The sequence below is a fragment of the Herpailurus yagouaroundi genome, unplaced genomic scaffold (genome assembly GCF_014898765.1).
Source record: "Herpailurus yagouaroundi ecotype Mexico unplaced genomic scaffold, PumYag 28, whole genome shotgun sequence".
Classification (NCBI taxonomy): Eukaryota; Metazoa; Chordata; class Mammalia; order Carnivora; family Felidae; genus Herpailurus; species Herpailurus yagouaroundi.
The window spans coordinates 24,372,355-24,390,619 of NW_024412376.1; the positions used below are offsets into that span (position 1 = coordinate 24,372,355).

An 18,265-nucleotide genomic window follows, 5' to 3' on the forward strand; every position below is an offset into this window, starting at 1 on the left:
AAAATGAAAAAAGTGATATGAAGTGGTAAGATGTGTTTGCCTACCATTTTAAAGCCAGAAATAGAACGGTCAATGTTGCCATCAGTATCAGTGGCCCTACTTTACAGCCTCTCCGTACTCAATGGAGAGTTACACTAGATATTATTAAATTTGATGCCCTATGTGCAACAGCTTTTATGATATAAAAGACACAGTACTAAAGTCCAATAGGACTGTTATGTGTTTGACTTGACATATATCTGACTGCAGTGGCCCTCAGTATGTTGTGTAATTACCAACAACCAAACTCTTTAATAATTTTGATTAATATCTATGAGATTTAAATACAGCATCATCACAGAAAAATCTCCTTAATGATGAAATAACTGTTTCATGAAATTATGGCCAATAGTGGTAGGTCCAAATGAAATTTAGAAGTCACAAAATGGTCAGAATGGTTAACAAGCCAATGATCGATTCCTATAAAATGTATCATTCTTCCCATCACTGAAAATGTAATATAGGGAAACTGAGTATCAAAACAAATGATCAAATGCAATATTACTACCATAATAGTCAAAATTATATGTATATGTAAATACTCAAAAGTTTAATTCCAAGAGTGTAAATACAGATTTAAAGATCTGAGGGCAGTTCACACCTTCAGTATGCATTTCTCTGAAGTCATTACAGTAATCATTAAAGTGCATGCTCTACAATACATCTTTAAATCCTTACATAATTTTCTTTTAGGATTACATTGAATGTGCTTTAGCTGATGCATAAATTGTTAGGATTTTCTCGATCACCTATCTGTAAAGCAGCATGCTGGGTGTCCCAAGGGACACAGAGATAAGCTACCAGCCCTCAGCACTGATGAAGGCAGACCTATGAACCAATGGTGGGAATGTAACTATTATAGCTGTGGGTAGAGCAATGACCCACTGAGGGCAGCTCAGAAATGGGTGGTGACAAAGAAATATGTGAATGATTTCCACTGATAAAAATGGAAACAAAGGCAGTCCAAGCAATCAGAAAAGCACAAGCAAAAAACATGAAGAAATGACAGTGAATGGCAAAAATAGTTTAGCAGAATAAAACAAGTAAAATGAAAAAAATTTTTTAAAAGCCAAATTAATGAAAGAACATGAGTAGAACCATGAATTTGTTACAAACAGAAATTTATCAATAAAATAATGTATGCCAGTGCTTTGTTTGTATTTGTTTTACAAAATTGAAAGGTGGTAAAGAAAAAAGAAAGATGTATTGATCTAAATACATTATGTATTTAGAAATATGTAAGCTGAGCTATATCCATTCCTATTAGATAACCAGAAGGAAGGAAGGACAGTCTAGATTTGGATCTTTTAAATATTAAATAGATATAAAGAACTAGGAGGCATTCCAAATGTAACCAAAACCTGTCAAGCTAAAATTAGAGTAATTTGGAAGAAAACATTACCTGAATAAGTCAAAACTAAAAAATTATAGCATTTTCCAAAACTATACAGAAAAAAATAATGTATTATTTTGACCCCTAGATAGAGCCAAAACTAAAACTGATTACTTAAAAAATAATTTTTAATGTTTGTTTATTTTTGAGAGAGAGACAGAGAGCACAAGCTAGAGAGAAGCAGAGAGAGAGGAAGACACAGAATCTGAAGCAGGCTCCAGGCTCTGAGCTGTCAGCACAGAGCCCGACGCAGGGCTCAAACCCACAAACCATGAGATCATGACCTGAGCCAAAGTCAGACACTTAACTGCCTGAGCCACCCAGGCACCCCTAAAATTTATTACTTTTAAGTGAGGTTAAATGTTGTAGGAATACATGATAGAAAAATCCTCCCCAGTACCTAGTGGGGGATCACATAATCCTCCCCCAGTGCCTCCAGATCCTCCAGATCGCATAATCCTCCTCCAGTACCTAGTGAAATATACATTCCCTCCTCCCAAATTATATGTGATCGGGCAAGAACTATTTCCTCCAAAGGAATTAAGCATTTTTACTTCCTCACTGTAAACTATACTAGAGGGTATTCAGATAGTTATAGCTGACTAAAGAACATCCCTCTGTATAGAAGGATTCTAGCTAATAAGTGTAGACGGGATCAAAGGAAAGAACCACATTAGAGCATCACTCTTTTGCAATGATGAGAACTTTTACAATGGAGGGACTTGCCTGTCAGTGCTGGATTCCACTGCTCAACAGCGGCATCACTGACGTGGTAGACCCAGAGCGCGTGCCTCCTGACGGGATGCAATGTAAAGCAGACGGCAAACCCTAGCAAGTGTTCTCAGCAAGCACCCATTCCATTTAATCAAATGTTCGAATGTGGAAGCAGAGGGGAGAGAAGCTCGAAACCTCTCACAGTAAACCGTCTTTAAAGGACACAGCACTGCTTGGAGAGCTGCTATTAATGTCACTTGGCTACATTCTAGGATTTGTGCAGAGATGTGGTGGCAGAAGAAGCTGCAGATGGAAGCTGTGGTAAGTTCATGGCATTCTTTAAATGTTATATCAAGGGATTTGGATCTTATTCGCAGGCTAACATTTCTGGGATACTGATGCGTGTTCTTCACTTTTGAAAGAGGGGCATGGGTGCTCTCGTGTTTCAAGAAGTTTAAAAAACACTGGGTTCTATATTCTCTTCAATTGGTTGAATATTCATAGTGCTCCTTAGCACATTGCCTCAGAAATACCCACTGAAATGTAACACAGCATTTCACAACTTACGGAACAGTTGTTTTGGAGAGTATTCGTTACCCGCCTGTAAGGAGAAAATCTAGAAAGCGCCACTGTCCGAGGAAGCACTGAAACACCTCAAAAAGTGTGGTATCTTGCTCAGTCCGGCATTTTTTGAAGATAATTCTAGTGGCAGGAAGTTGGTGAAGGAACACGGGAGAGCGTTCGGAATAGATCAGGTGTGGCACGACTAAGAGATAAATATGCACTGAGGTACTGACATAGGCTAGAGGTGGAAATCAACAGACACGGTGAATATCAATGTAATCTTATGCATAGGTTTTAGACGGAGCACAAGAGAATCACCAGACAATATTACCAGTTTCCAATTCAGATGAGTGGGATGTTGGCCATACCACTGTTACAGTTGCAACACAAAGAAAAGTAGTTGACCTGGTGGAGAAATACACTTGGGGTAGGTGTATGATCAAAGTGTGTGATCAGAGAATATATTTATTTAAAATATAATATTTTCTTGGGGCACCTGGGTGGCTCAGTCGGTTGAGCGTCCGACTTCGGCTCGGGTCATGATCTTGCACTCTTGTGAGTTCAAGCTCCCTATTGGGCTCTGTGCTGACAGCTCAGGGCCTGGAGCCTGCTTGGGATTCTGTGTGTCCCTCTCTCTCTGCCCCTCCCCCACTCACACACCGTCTCTCTCCCCAAAATAATAAACATTAAAAAAAATTTAATATATTTTCTTATGTATAATTCACACTTTCTCATGGGCAAAATGCTAATCAAATATTGAGACATGAATCCTACTTATGGATTTTCCCCCCCTTGTCTACACTTGCTTAAGTCATTCCCTGGTTCCACTTACCCACAAGGTCTATACGTGAATACAATGTAACTCTCTTCATCACTTCTTTCGATAAAAGTCACACAGGTGTGCTTTTCCCAATGCCTCATGGCTTGCTTGAACATGGCTCGCTGGCTGCCTGGAAAAATGGCAGGATGTTAATAAAAGAGTGTGTGTCTTAAGCAGCAGGGCTACATGCTGGCCCCTTTGTCCTGAGTCCGCCTGGGCAGTTCAGATGCCGTCACGCTCACCAACCAACAGAGATGAGCCTGGAGCACCACAAGCGAGCGCTCTTAAGAATGGACACTCCCCTTACAATCAGAGATTTGAACTCAATGCCTTAATACATGTGTACAAGACTCTATAAACCAGACATACACTCTACCTGACAGTGGAAGAGAAATCAGCTTCCAGACATGAGCACATTTGAAGCTCAGTTTAAAAACCAGAACAGTACTTTCAACCTTTAGAGCTCAACACTAAAGACATTTTTCAATTCCAAAAACATTCTAAACTAACAACCAAGATGACTGGAGTATTTCTCATGCTTGATTTAATACTATGTTTTATATATTAATTATATATATATAAAACTCTGCAAAAATACACACTTAATCTGTATGATAATATTTCTTCATAAAAATAAACACTCTGGGAATATCTTACCAGTGAAGTTGCCTCCTATAACATAAGGAATAACACCTCCGGGCCATATTCTTTCTGTTCTCGATGTAGCAGCTCTGGGAACTCGATTTTTCTCATTTTGCCCTGAGAATTTTAGAGGTACTTTTCCCTTCACTGTGTTGTTTTGCTCCAAGCCTGCAGTGACATTTAAAACATTCTGTGAAACAGAAGTCCTTGGTAAGGGAATCATTTCCTCTTAAAAGACTGAAGTTAAAATGTCTTATTTACATATTTGTGTAAATATGCCTAAAGTCAATGCATTAAAGAACTTCATTTACCTTACATACTTGAAAAACATTAACATATTGAAGCGTTTCACGTCAAAATCCTATTTCCTTTTTTTTTTTTTTTTAATTTTTTTTAACGTTTATTTATTTTTTTGGGGACAGAGAGAGGCAGAGCACGAAAGGGGGAGGGGCAGGGAGAGAGGGAGACACAGAATCGGAAACAGGCTCCAGGCTCTGAGCCATCCGCCCAGAGCCTGACGCGGGGCTCGAACTCACGGACCGCGAGATCGTGACCTGGCTGAAGTCGGCTGCTTAACCGACTGCGCCACCCAGGTGCCCCAAAATCCTATTTCTTAATGATGCTCTCTTAGCAACTTTCATGAATTCTCATACAACAGTCTACAACAGATAGAAGTCAGGCAGACTTGTAGGCCATAAAAAAAACCTGTTTCCTGTATTCTAATACTAGAGCACTGCCAATTCACCACCAGACAATAAAATAAATATTGTTTAAAAAGTCACAAGATATTCGAAACTCCTCTTAACTCTTGCTAAATCCTTCATTCTTTTAAATCAGGACTGATATTCTATCGTATGGCCTAAAATTATGAAGATTGCATTACAGAGAGGGTAAATGAAATAATGTTGAGCTAGGTATGGTCTCGGCCTCCTGGAATGCCAGTAGATCTCTGTTCAAATTTCCTCTGGATTCACATCCAGGTGACCTAGCATTATTTAGAGATCAGTACACAACGTGAACAAGCCAACATAAAATGCAGCCTACTCCTAGAGAAGCTTTTGAGTCTGTAGTCATTAATTTTCTTGGTGGCTTTTCAAAATATTTAAAAAAAAATTTTTTTTATGTTTATTTTTGAGAGAGAGGGAGAGACAGAGCATGAGTGGGGAAGGGAAATAAAGAGAGGGAAACACAGAATCTGAAGCAGGCTCCAGGCTCTGAGCTGTCAGCAGAGAGCCCGACATGGGGCTCAAACTCACAAACTGTGAGATCATGACTTGAGCTGAAGTCGGACGCTTAACCGACTGAGCCACCCGGGTGCCCCAACATATTTTTGTTACTGTGTTTGTTTTTCCTAAATCTTCATTATTATTCATTCTTATTCATCTACTACCATTGACACAAATAACCCACTGGTTTATACTTCAGACACAACAGTGAAAGTATGCCCCTATTCCCGTGTCCCTAACAGGTCTAGTTTGCTTGGGAAAATTATTGCTTGGAAGTGTGTACTATCAATTATTTAATTAACAATTCATCAATTTAAAAAAACATTAGGATGTAAACTTTGAACAGAAAACTCTTCTAAAAACTCTAAAATATACAAACAGTGTTTAACAAATTCAATACTAGAAGTATTAACTAATTATGAGACCAGAAGGCTGTTTTTCTATGTATGTTTTTGGAAGGATCAAACATTCTCAACTATTTTCTTAATCTAACAAATCAGTTTCTCAATTTACTTTAAGTGAACTTTACTTCAAAACAAACATTTTTTGTCAGATTAAACATTTTTTGATTTGATTAAAACTGATGTAGTTCCATGCTTGATAAAAACACCTTAGTGTGATAACCATTGCACCGAAAATAAATATCAACCGTAAAATAACCCCCAAATACATCTTATAATAAAGAGAAGCTGAAAATAAGTTAAAAAAACATTTCAACTTCACGTTCTATTCATTAAATTTAAGTTCCAACTTAAGTTCTAAGAAACTTACATTAAACATCAGCTAACAAAAATGATACAGGACTTTTTCTCAGCCTATACCCTTTACATGCTTTGCATATTAATGGCAAACTGAACTGCTACTAGTATAATATTTACTGTACATCAAGTCAAGCGTCTGCAACTTTAAACATTGATATACCAGAGCCAATTCTTCTTATCCTGTCTATAAGCTGGTAGAGAGCCCCTCGTTTCTTTGACATACTATGGTCTCCAAATCCACCTTAAGAATAAAAGAAAACAGTTAAGTTAAACTCATTGTATTTTAAAACTCTTGCAAATAAACCATAGCAACAGGCTACATTGGTTTCTCTTTGGACATCTTTTTTTTCATGGGGTCTTAGAGTGTTAGAGTCATGAATACCCATAAATCTTAGGAGAGTGTAAACATTCTACAAACACAATTTTGGTAGCTGAAATCAAGGGGGTGAGGGTGATCCAGAGAGCAATCTAAATGACTTTATTTGGACATCATGGCAATTGAGTCATCTATTGATAATTCAGAACATTTTTCTTCACTGTGACCTTGACATCACATAGTGTTATATAGGATGACAGCAAGCTGTTCTGCCCTGTTGACTGCATTCCAGCTATGTCTCCAATGTAAACTGAATATTTTCAGAAGTCAAATCAGCCATTGGAAATAAAAACATTAGAAAAGCAAATGTATAGTGCAAGTCTTGCTCCAAGGCTGTGATCAATTTTGAAAACATTTTTAAAAGCATGTTATACTTTATAATATGTTCACATAAAACTAGAAAATTAGTTTTGATAATTTATAAAAAACAGTAACACATAATTAGAAAAACGTCACAGGAATCCAAAAGGATGTCAGCAGCAAAATGCATTCCGTTATGCTATGTAATTGGCAACACTTATAAAAATAGATGTAAAGAATTTTATAGCTCAAAAGGTAGAAGAAGAGGTCAGGATAAGGAAATATGTCCTTTCGCAGTTTTACCAATTAGAAAAAGGCTAGAAAAGGTAGATTTCCTGTCATCAAGTCAGAAACCAGAGCATTTAAGGAAAACCCAAGTCCTATGATTCTCATTCCAGGGCTTTACTAAAATGCTCTCCTAATTTTATCTCCTATTTTCCTTTTTTGTTTAATTTTCAATACACAAATAACAAAAAGTCAGCACTGAGCAAACAATATAACCACTAATGATATCTGAACAAGTGCAGATGAATTCATATCACCAGAGTATGGTTCATGAGTCTCTTTAGGCTAAGACGATGAAAGGGCCAGAAACCCATAAAGACAACCAACTGTTCTTGGACCTTGAACTATTTCTTTCCAATACCTTTTCCCCCATTGAAATTAATACGAAAACTTATTTACCTAGATTAAAGCTAATAAAAACAAAAATAATAACAAAAACCATTACATTATATAAGCCTCTTGGAGGAAAAAATCAATTAAGTCCTTATAAGGCAAATAAGTTAGAGTGCTTGTTCACTGACTAATAATCTGCTTGATTATTTGCATTACACAGTCACATTTTTGCTGTGCTACTTGAGAAAAATTTTTGAAATTTTTTCATTGAACATTCTAGAAAGATGAGGTAATATTTGAATGTATTCATTCCTAAGTAGTTATAAGAAACATTTTTGAAGAATGGAATTTATATGTTTGAAATGATGATTTTGTAACAATTATAACTTCATATTAGACAGGCCTGAAACACATATAAATAGGTTTAGAAGAAGGTTAATTATGAGGAAAAAAAAGTGTCTTTAGTTATAAAATTATAAGGGTAAGAGTAATTATAAAACTTTACAAAAACAATGCCTCAAGACTACTAACAGCAATGATGTTCCTCATATTTAGCAATTTTTAAAAATTTTTATAGAAATCGAAATTGCAAAAAATTCTGTGTAGTCAGTTCATTAAAATAGAAAAAAAAGAAATTGATAAAATAAGTGGTTATTTCTCACATATTCTAAAAACAAACTAAGTATATATTATGGGAAAAACAATACAGTTGGAAAGAAGAAAATAAGAAATACAGTTAATTTGATCTCCTCACTTGTAAAAATATTAGTATAGCCACCCCTCATAGGTTTATTATGCAGATTCAAAAGGTTAATATCTGAAAAGCACTTAAATCAGGCCTGAGACATGGTAAACATTACAAAAGGTTTGTTAAATTAATAAAGTTAAAACTATTAACAAAATATAAATTTGCAAATAGGCTCATTTATGTTTAAGAAATGGAAGTTGATCAGCAGGACATGAAAAGTGATTGAAAGAGTACTTTTAGCATTTCAAAAGTATCTTTTCTGCAAAATGAACACAAATTCAATCAAGTAATCAACCATACCTGTGGTATGTCCAAGTCCAAAGGGATTCTGTGTAAGGTCAATTGTCCTATCAATTTGAAAGATACTTAAGTCTTCATCATCTAAGGCAATATCACCCCAAAACACAGCTAAAAAAGAAAAGTTCAATTAAAATGAAATACTTCACAGCAAAGTCAATGCAAACAAAGCTAATCAGAAAATTTTGAGAAAATTATGGAAATGTGGTTCAGATAGATATTTCAGAAAGTACTTATAACTGAATAGAATATTGAACCTGCAATAGTATAATATGAGCCACTTATAAAAGGATATGACCCACATTTCCTTACTTTAATGTTTGAGGGAGGGGAGGGAGTAAGTCATTTCTCTGAACGAAATGGTCACTAATTTATGGGGGATCTTAGGAAAGAGTTCAGCACTCATGGCTCATTTGCAAATAAATGAAAGTGTGTTTGAATTTGCAGTGGATGCCTGTGACCAAAAGCAGGTCTTCACAGCCAGGTAGCAGGAGAGGTAGTAGTAACTAAATATTTTACTGTCACAGCACCTTACTCATCACACTTGTATGCAATTATGATACACTTTCCCTAAATATGGCATTGCCTCTGAGTTTCTGTGAAATGTATAAATAAATACTGAAGTCAGTTCATTGGCTTAGTCAATGTTAGTTGAAGTGACTAAGTCACTTCACTGACTTAGTCAATGACTAGGTGCTACACCTTTGATCTTTCATATTAAATAAAACATTGTCCAAATTTTCAGGAGCTTCAAAATCATTGACCCAAATCCTGAAAACACACTATCTTTTATATCCAGTCTTTTATACTGCTTAATAAAATAAAGCTCTACAAACCATTGTGGGAAAAAATGAGATAATTTCTTTAAAATCAGTATATGAATTTCTCTTTTAAAGTCAGAAATATACATCAACAAAAAATGCCCTCTTTGTATATTTGAGTCCAAAGCTAAACTAATCAATCTCTTAGTGCTGCCAGATGTCAAAATATAATAACTTTAAGAAACACAGCAAATTTAGAGAATAATCATGAGATTAAAACATTGACAAATGCCCTGGAAGTTGTGGGATATTGTTTCTTGATACAGGCTTACAAATTTTCTTTTCTAAAATTTACTTCAAATGTTTCTTTTGCAAAACCAAATGGGAAAGGGGGAAAATACATTAGAACTTTAGGAAGTGAAAAAAATCCTCCATACTTTTCCAATCACTGTCTTTTAGAAGATTTAAAACTTAATACTTACGAATTTTCACTATAAAAAACTAGTTAATAAAGTTAGTTAATTTATACAATTTACATTTCAATGCCGAAAGCAATACAATACTTTAGGCTTTGGTCAAAAGTTTATTATGTAGAATTATTCACCCAGTTTAGTTCCCTCATGCAAAATGATATAAGAAGGGGTTAGATTTATGTGTAAATCTAGAGAGGGAGAAGATAGAAATTAGTTTAAGGAAGGTTATCACCTCAACATGCGGAAAAATATTCACTAAAATTTGAATCGTCTCATCAACCCCTCTCTTGTGCCCTACTGTCAATGGAAAAGCATGAAGTAGGGAAATGCTTACTATCTTTCACTATTGTAGAGACAAAGTAATGAAAGGTCTGTAGAACAGTTTATAGCACTGGCTAAGAGGCTGGTCTTGATGCCTGAAATTGAATCCAGATTCTAATCGGCTTCATACGCATGTGGAAGAAACCGCTGATGCTCCACTCCCCTAAACCCAGACATCTCAAGAAATAGATGACCTGCCTAAATAAAAAAAAAAAAATTGCAATTACATAAAAGACTGGCTAGTTTTCATAAAAAATAAATTTTGCACCTTTTCCCCCCAAGATTTTACACTTTAAGGTAAATTAAAGTTTGCTAGTTATTTACATCTTCCATCGTATGTATTTACGATACAAGTAGTTGAGGGCACGGACTGGCAGTGACTCAGCCTGGCTCTTCCTTTCTTACAGCAACTAGAGACACTAAAATAGTGTTACTCTAACATTAATTCGAATAGGAATCACAGCAGATCTGGTTAAAATGGAAGCTCTGATTTAGGAGGTCTGGAGAGGCTCAGATCCTACCTTTTTAACAAGTTGCCATTACTGCAAATAATTGTCATTGCCATCATCTTGACTAGCATCATTTTTTTTTTCTCAAGAATAAACTCCTCTCTGAATCAGCTTGTTAACTTGAACACTGAGGCACTCAACCAAACAAAACGTAGTTTGTCAGTACCCCATTTATATAATAAAAGTAGTATGAGTAAAATAAAACTCAAATGTGTTTTAGATTTTTATTTTCTTGTAACGACTTTTCACATGCAATAGGATTCATGTCTTGATGGATGGATTATATCAAAAACAGATCCGCAGTCCAAAGATATAACACTTCACAGGAGCAAAAACATTACTTCTGGGGAGAAGAAAAGGCACAAGGCCAGATGATTCTTAAGAGGAAACAAAACCGTTCTGGAAAACATAAACCCATTTTTTTTTTTTATTATTATTTAGTGTTATTTTTCCTGAACTCAAAGCTTCAGAATGGTGTGGCAGGTCTGAATACACCATGAACTGCTTCAGGAGAAAACCAAATATTTCTTTGAGAACAAGCAGTAGTGAACGACAAAGCCAATTCATTTCTGTGCAGACTTGATATACACTGCAGGCCATATATATCTTTAAATGTTGATACTATCAACATTAACAAAAAAAGAAAAAGCAGCCATCTTAAAATTACAACCCATCACACAGTTTAAAACGCACAATTTCTTTCTTTGTATTGCACACATCTGAAGGTTTCCTTAATCCATCTTCTACATAAATCTGAGTGTCTTATTTCTCCATGCTAGAATACTTTACTTATGCATTGGTGTAGCAAACTGGACCACAACCCCTTATATTACATGGATTTAGAATTTGCATTATAATCTAGTATGTATTTGTTATTCAGGCTCCAAGATATTTCTAATTCTCAAATCCACTTTGGGGTTGTTTACTTTTCTTTCTTTATGGTATTTTCTATTTGTTTTGCATCACAAAAATGAGAAATAGTTTGAAAAATATGAATTACTACTCATTAGCCCCATTTAGTACAGTGATTTGAGGTTGGGGCTATCAGAACTGAAAGGAATACAGGAAACTGGTTATAGATCATAATACTAGGGAAATGCTCAAATGCAATTGGAATATTTACTATCTGTTTGGAATTCTGCTTGGATTCCTATGGTCAAAAATGGGTTTGGAGCTAACCAATAGGCCAACATAAAATGTCAAGAACAATTTTTAAACTACATGGGAAACCACAGGTATTGTTTTTCTTCTGAAGGCTATTTGCATTCATTGTACTACATTTTTATTTTTTTAAATCGAAGACCAAGGAAGGCAAGTAGCTTTTATTGTAGTAGGTAAACATATCTTATAAAAGAATGTATGGTCAGAATAGGCAATCCAAGGTCGGGACTCCCTACACCACGACTTTCAGTGACACTTCTTCCACCCACTTCAGGATTCCCCAAAGATCTTTAGCCCTTCCATTCTGAAGCTGGGATCCAGCAGTCAACTTTAAGGAGGCTTCAAGCCTGCGATTTCCTAAAAGCTGTATACAAAACATACATAGGAGTTTATGCGCTCAGTCACATGTTTTGCAGGGGAGAGGTCCACCACAGGCTGTCAGAAAGGATCACACAAAGTAAAGAGCCACTACTTTCGCCAAAAGCAAAGCCTTCCCGTCCATTCAGGAGAAAATGCTTGCAAACTAAACACCCTCACAAAAATATATGCATTTACTTGAATTAATGCTAAAGAATCTGACAGCTGGTTACTACTTGACAGTGTACTGTCATGGAGTCTCCTTGGGCATTACCTACAGAAAGTCCTTCCCGAAGGACTTCTGTGTCCTGCCTGTGCTTCCGTCAGGAGTAGGCCAGCAAGCAAGATTTCATACCATGTTTTCAACAGTCTGATTCGTCAGTCTAATTTTGAAAATACTGACCACAGGAAGCATGTGTCACTCATCTTTAAACCCTCACTTGTCAGAGTGCCTGACATAAAGTAGGTCCTCAATATGTTTTGAGACACACAAAAAATGCGAATGAGAAAATACCGTGCATCGGGCTATAAATCGTGCATGACAAAAATAAGGCTAGCCAGGCTGTGTACTTCACAGGTTTGCCTTAAGACCCAAAATACTGATATTCACCATTCCAAGGAAGGAGTATTTTAAATCCTTTCAATCCAGAGTGGATTACTGTTATATACTCAAAAAAAAAAAAAAAAAAAAAAAAACAAATTTAAAGGGCAACTGTCTTTCTTTTTTATTCCAGTACTATATATTATTAAGTGCAGTTATGGGAAATGTGTCTGCTTTTCTCTACACATCACACTGATATGGTCAGGAAATACGGACTGAACTAGGAGATCTGTTATCATGAGATTTATGGGATTTGAAGAGATAGCTCAAAGATTCAACAATAGCCAAGAGCACTTGCTCATTACACTGCTTTCATATACAGTTTAAACTTTCTGCTTTTACTGATATTGGATTTAGGGAGGAAGAATGATGCCATGTGAAAGGCCTGACAAGGCTGCTTTGGCTGCTCTAGCCTACAATAAAGGCCGAGTAAAAATTTCCTCGGAGAAGGACAACAATGAAGTCTCAAAAGTCAACTATTTTTACTTGATTGACAACCACTAAGCAAATTCCCAAGGAAAAGTAAGATTTGGCAAAATTCTAATTACCATTTTGCAGACAAGGTTCCAATACTTAAAAGGGAAAATAATTTTCAGCTGGCATCTCATATGTACAGAATAAAATTTTCCCCCAGAATGACACACATAAAAGTCAATTTAAGTTCCAAGTTTGGGAAACAATTATCTGAAATTTTTAAAATCTTAATACAACATAGAAATAAATATGTATATATTTATATAGACTTTCATAATTACTCTTCAAAAAATATAAGAATGAGAATTTTTTAAACTTTTTTAATGTTTATTTACTTTTCAGAAGGAGACAGAGACAGAGTGTGAGTGGAGGAGGGGCAGAGAGAAGGAGACACAGAATCCAAAGCAGGCTCCAGGCTCTGAGCTATCAGCACAGAGCCTGACGCAGGGCTTGAACCCACGAACTGCCAAGTCATGACCTGAGCCAAAGTCGGACATTTAACTGACTGAGCCACACAGGCACTCCAAGAATTTTTTTATGCAGTATATCTCCTTCTTAAATTTCTAATAATAAAAAAGTATTTGCAGTCCAATTATTGTAGTGAGTGTTATTAAGAAAACAGCCCATGCCATCATAAAGAATGAAATCTTGCCATTTGCGATGACCTTTGGAACTAGACTGTATTATGCTGAGCAAAATAAGTCAGAGTAAGACAAATGCAATTATGACTTCACTCCTATGTGGAATTTAAGAATCAGAACAAATGAACATGGTGGGGTTAGAGAGAGGCAAACTGTAAAACAGACTCTCAACTGTAGAGAACAAACTGAGGGTTGTTGGAGGGCTGGTGGGCGGGGGGGGGGGGGGCTAGATGGGTGATGGGTACTAAGGAGGGCATTTGTGATGAGCACTGGGTGTAAGTGATGAATCACTAAATTCTACTTCTGAAACCAATGCTACACTATATGTTAACTAACTTGAATTTAAATAAAATCTTGGAAGGAAAAAAACAGCCCATGAAATGTTTTATTTAAAATAATTTCTAGGGTTTTTTTTTTTCAAGATCTGCATTTTCACTTCTACCATATATTATCACATAACATGAGCAAAGCCTTCTCATCTGTATTAAAAAGTGTTCATAGGCTGCTAGGTGGCTCAGTCGGTTAAGCATCTGACTCCTGATATCAGTTCAGGTCATGATCTTGCTCGTGAGATAGAGCCCCATGTCTAGCTTCATTCAGCATGGAGCCTGCTTGGGATTCTCTCTCTCCCCCTCTCTCTGCTCCTCCTCTGCTCACTCGTTCTCTCTCTGACAATAAATAAACATTAAAAGAAAAGTGTTCACATAGTGAGATACAAATGATGAGTTAAATAAAATGACACACTGGGGTGCCTGGGTGGCTCAATTGATTAAGCATCCGACTTCCGCTCAGGTCATGATCTTGCGGTTGGTGGCTTGAATCCTGCGTCAGGCTCTGTGCTGACAGCTCAGAGCCTGGAGCCTGCTTCAGATTCTGTGTGTCTACCTCTCTCTCTGCCCCTCCCCCACTTGTGCTCTGTCTCTCTGTCTCTCAAAAATAAATGAATATTAAAAAAAATTTTAATAAAGTGGATTATATATCCTTCCCTCATAAACTGGATTGAAAGGTGCCTCTGGGTAACATGACTCTTATCTGGCCATTTTCAAACAAGATGTCTTCATCCACCAAAGACAGAATTTTTGAAGGGAGGGAATACAGTGTGACATAAAAATCTAGATACAGTTTGGATTACTGATTATATATTAAAAAAAAAAAAACCTGTCCAAACATCCTCCAAATTGAAAGGTCCCTTCAAAGAACCCATAACTGTCACTAGAGTGAAAAACAGTCTTCTTTGATTATTTCCTAAATCAGGAAATAAAACGTAATCACAATACAAAATCAAATGTTCAATCTGAAATGCAAAACAAACATATACATATGCACATACATACACACATACATATATACCACGCTAAAGCAAAGAATATTTCTCCAGAATATGGAGACATTTGATAATAAAGTCATTTTCCATGATATTAATGAGTTTCAAGATGAATCTAGATTGACCAATAGATTATGAATACAAAGCAACAAGTTGTCTTCTTTAAATCTTATATTTTTCTACTCTAATGCAATTGAACATTATGGATATGAGTAAATGCTAAATTTTCAAATAAACATCTTTCTTTTTAAGTCAGAAAACAAAATTGTTCTCATAACAAAAGATCCATTGAAATACCATATCAATCTGCATTTATAGCCCACAATGCCCATGGATAGGATTTCTCAGAACATTTTTAAAATATCACCCATACCACAAATATTCATTCTGAACTCTGTCTCAAAAGAGAAAACACTGACAAAAACGTACTTTGATCAAACAATGTAAAAATAAATATTGAATTTTTTTTTGCATATGACCTAATAATTTGTTACAAGCTTTAAATTTAGAAAACGAATTACTGTAGTCCGTCAGTTTTTAAAAACTGCCATTCTTACACTGCTCAAAAATGAATATATAAGCAACCGCTACCAAGATTTGGTTTATTTATGTTTCCCACATCATACATCTTGTAATGACAGAGCAAACACTTGTTTTTTCTTCCCTCAGGCCTTTAATTGTTTACACTTGTGGCCACTTGTGTGGGCGTCAACCCTGATACTTCTTTCTTAATTAAGTTTGTTTATTTTCTAAATATTGACACTAGCTCTTGGAATAAATCTTAATGTCTTCCTGGAAGTAAGATTGTTCATGCAAATTTGTTGTTTTCCATATTTTAGCTACATTTTACCCACTGGCTGGTCATCTATTCACATAAACAGAATCTTTTTTTCCCCACTTTTTTCCATTTTTTATTTAGTCTACTGTTAGGAAAGACTGAGAGAAAATGCTACATTCCAACCTTTGTATAAGATTTCCTCTTGAGCACAAGTCCAAGGCGGGGTTTTTCTTTGGTTAATATCCCCCACTGCCAACCCATAAAACAACATGTACTCAGTGAAATAAACTTTACAGTATTTAAAAACTCACTGATATCCTAAAAAACTGGATTCCATGCACTGATTTCTATTTCTTCCTCCCATAGTCTCAGGGATTTTAAATAATTGGGAAGATAAAGGGAACTTTACTCACACCAAAACAAGCAAAAATTGAAAAAAACAAACAAACAAACAAACAGTGAAATATCCTGTCAATATTATTTTCAACCTTTTAAACTGGTACTTTAAAAGATCTATAGTGGGGGGCACCTGGGTGGCGCAGTCGGTTAAGCGTCCGACTTCAACCAGGTCACGATCTCGCGGTCCGTGAGTTCGAGCCCCGCGTCAGGCTCTGGGCTGATGCCTCAGAGCCTGGAGCCTGTTTCCGATTCTGTGTCTCCCTCTCTCTCTGCCCCTCCCCCGTTCATGCTCTGTCTCTCTCTGTCCCAAAAATAAATAAAAAACGTTGAAAAAAAATTTTTTTTAAAAGATCTATAGTGGCACCTGAGTGGCTCGGTCGATTAAGCATCCGACTTCGGCTCAGGTCATGATCTCATGGGTCCTTAGTTCAACCCCCATCAGGTTCCATGCAGACAGCTCAGAGCCGGGAGATGCTTCAGATTCTTCATTTCCCTATCTCTCTGCCCCTCCCCCACTCACGCTCTGTCTCTCAAAAATAAACACTAAAAATTTTTTTTTAATAAATAAAAGATCTATAAAGTGTCAGTAGCTTATACTAACATTAAATGTGTAGTGTTTCCACACTTGTCCAAAGGACAAAAATACAGATTCAAAGGGGCACGTGCACCCTGATATTTATAGCAGCATTATCAACAATAACCAAACTGTGGAAAGAGCCCAAATGTCTATCGACTGATGAATGAATAAAGAAGATATAGTACACACCCACCCACACACACACACACACACACACACACACACACACACACAGGAATATTAGCCATCAAAAAGAATGAAATCTTCACCATTTGTAACAAAGAGGATGGAACTAGAGTATATCATGCTAGCGAAATAAGTCAAAGAAAGACAAACACCATATGATTTCACTCATATAGAATACAAGAAACAAAGTAGATAAACATATGGGAAGTGGGAAAAAAAGAGCCTGAGGGAAACAAACCATAAGAGACTTCTAACGATAGAGAACAAACTGAGGGTTGATGGAGGCAGGTGGGTTGGGGATTGGCAGGTAGGTGATGGGGATTAAAGGGGGCACTTGTTATGTTGAGGACTCGGCATTATATGTAAGTGATGAATCACTGAATTCCAACTCCTGAAACCGATATTGCACTGTATGCTAACTAACTAGAGTTTAAATAAAATTTTTTAAAAATTGAAAAATAAAAGATAAAGCAACTTCCAAAAAAATAAAAATAAATGTGTCATGCTTATTATTAGTAAAATGCCCTCATCGACATTCCATTGAAGGCTCAGAAAACCCTCGGATATTATTGATTCATATCACTAAACCTGCTGATAGAATTTAATTTTAAAAACTTACCAGGCCTTATTGTTCATCATAGAACGTATGCCTTTTATTTTATGTAGCAGTTTATTAGCATTGGCTTTAGCTTATTTGTTACAGTTACAAGATTCTGAGTTGAGAAGCTGTCTAAAAACTTCAGTTTGAGGCCATGCTGGTGACTCATCTTAACCACATGAAGAAGGTCTCACATGGGGAAATAAGTGTTTCCATTCTTTTCAGATTTGCAGAAACAAGAATGTTACCTGCATTGGCATATGGAGATGACATACTTTATTGAGAAAATGGAAGTGATCTACAAAGGAAGTATCCACTAAATGAAACTGAGTTAATCATAATGTGCATATGGGAAAGGATAAACCACCCAACTCTGCTTACCTAGTTGCAATATTAATGTTATTGAGTAATCTGCCCATAGTGTTTCAAGCCTTGTTTAGGGTAATAAAGGAAAAGAAAACAGATGTTGAAATATAAATAGGGGCACCTGGGTGGCATAGTCAGTTAAGAGTCTGACTCTTTTTTTTTTTTCTAATTTTTTTTTTTCAACGTATTATTTATTTTTGGGACAGAGAGAGACAGAGCATGAACGGGGGAGGGGCAGAGA

General features: G+C 36.1%; 1 protein-coding gene across 4 annotated transcripts in view; it reads right to left on the reverse strand.

The window, feature by feature from the left end:
- The window catches only part of TLL1 (tolloid like 1), a 216,892-nt gene that overhangs the window by 120,283 nt on the left and 78,344 nt on the right, over nucleotides 1-18,265 (reverse strand). For 2 of the 4 annotated variants that reach the window (XM_040471047.1, XM_040471053.1), the window contains 4 exons: nucleotides 8,502-8,609; nucleotides 6,320-6,400; nucleotides 4,188-4,340; nucleotides 3,543-3,660 (listed from right to left, as the gene is read on the reverse strand). In XM_040471047.1, coding sequence (XP_040326981.1) covers nucleotides 3,543-3,660; nucleotides 4,188-4,340; nucleotides 6,320-6,400; nucleotides 8,502-8,609 — 460 coding nt within the window. Of the gene's footprint in view, nucleotides 1-3,542; nucleotides 3,661-4,187; nucleotides 4,341-6,281; nucleotides 6,401-8,501; nucleotides 8,610-10,066; nucleotides 10,760-18,265 lie in introns of those variants that run through there. The other 2 variants (XM_040471056.1, XM_040471062.1) reach the window with 2 other exon arrangements.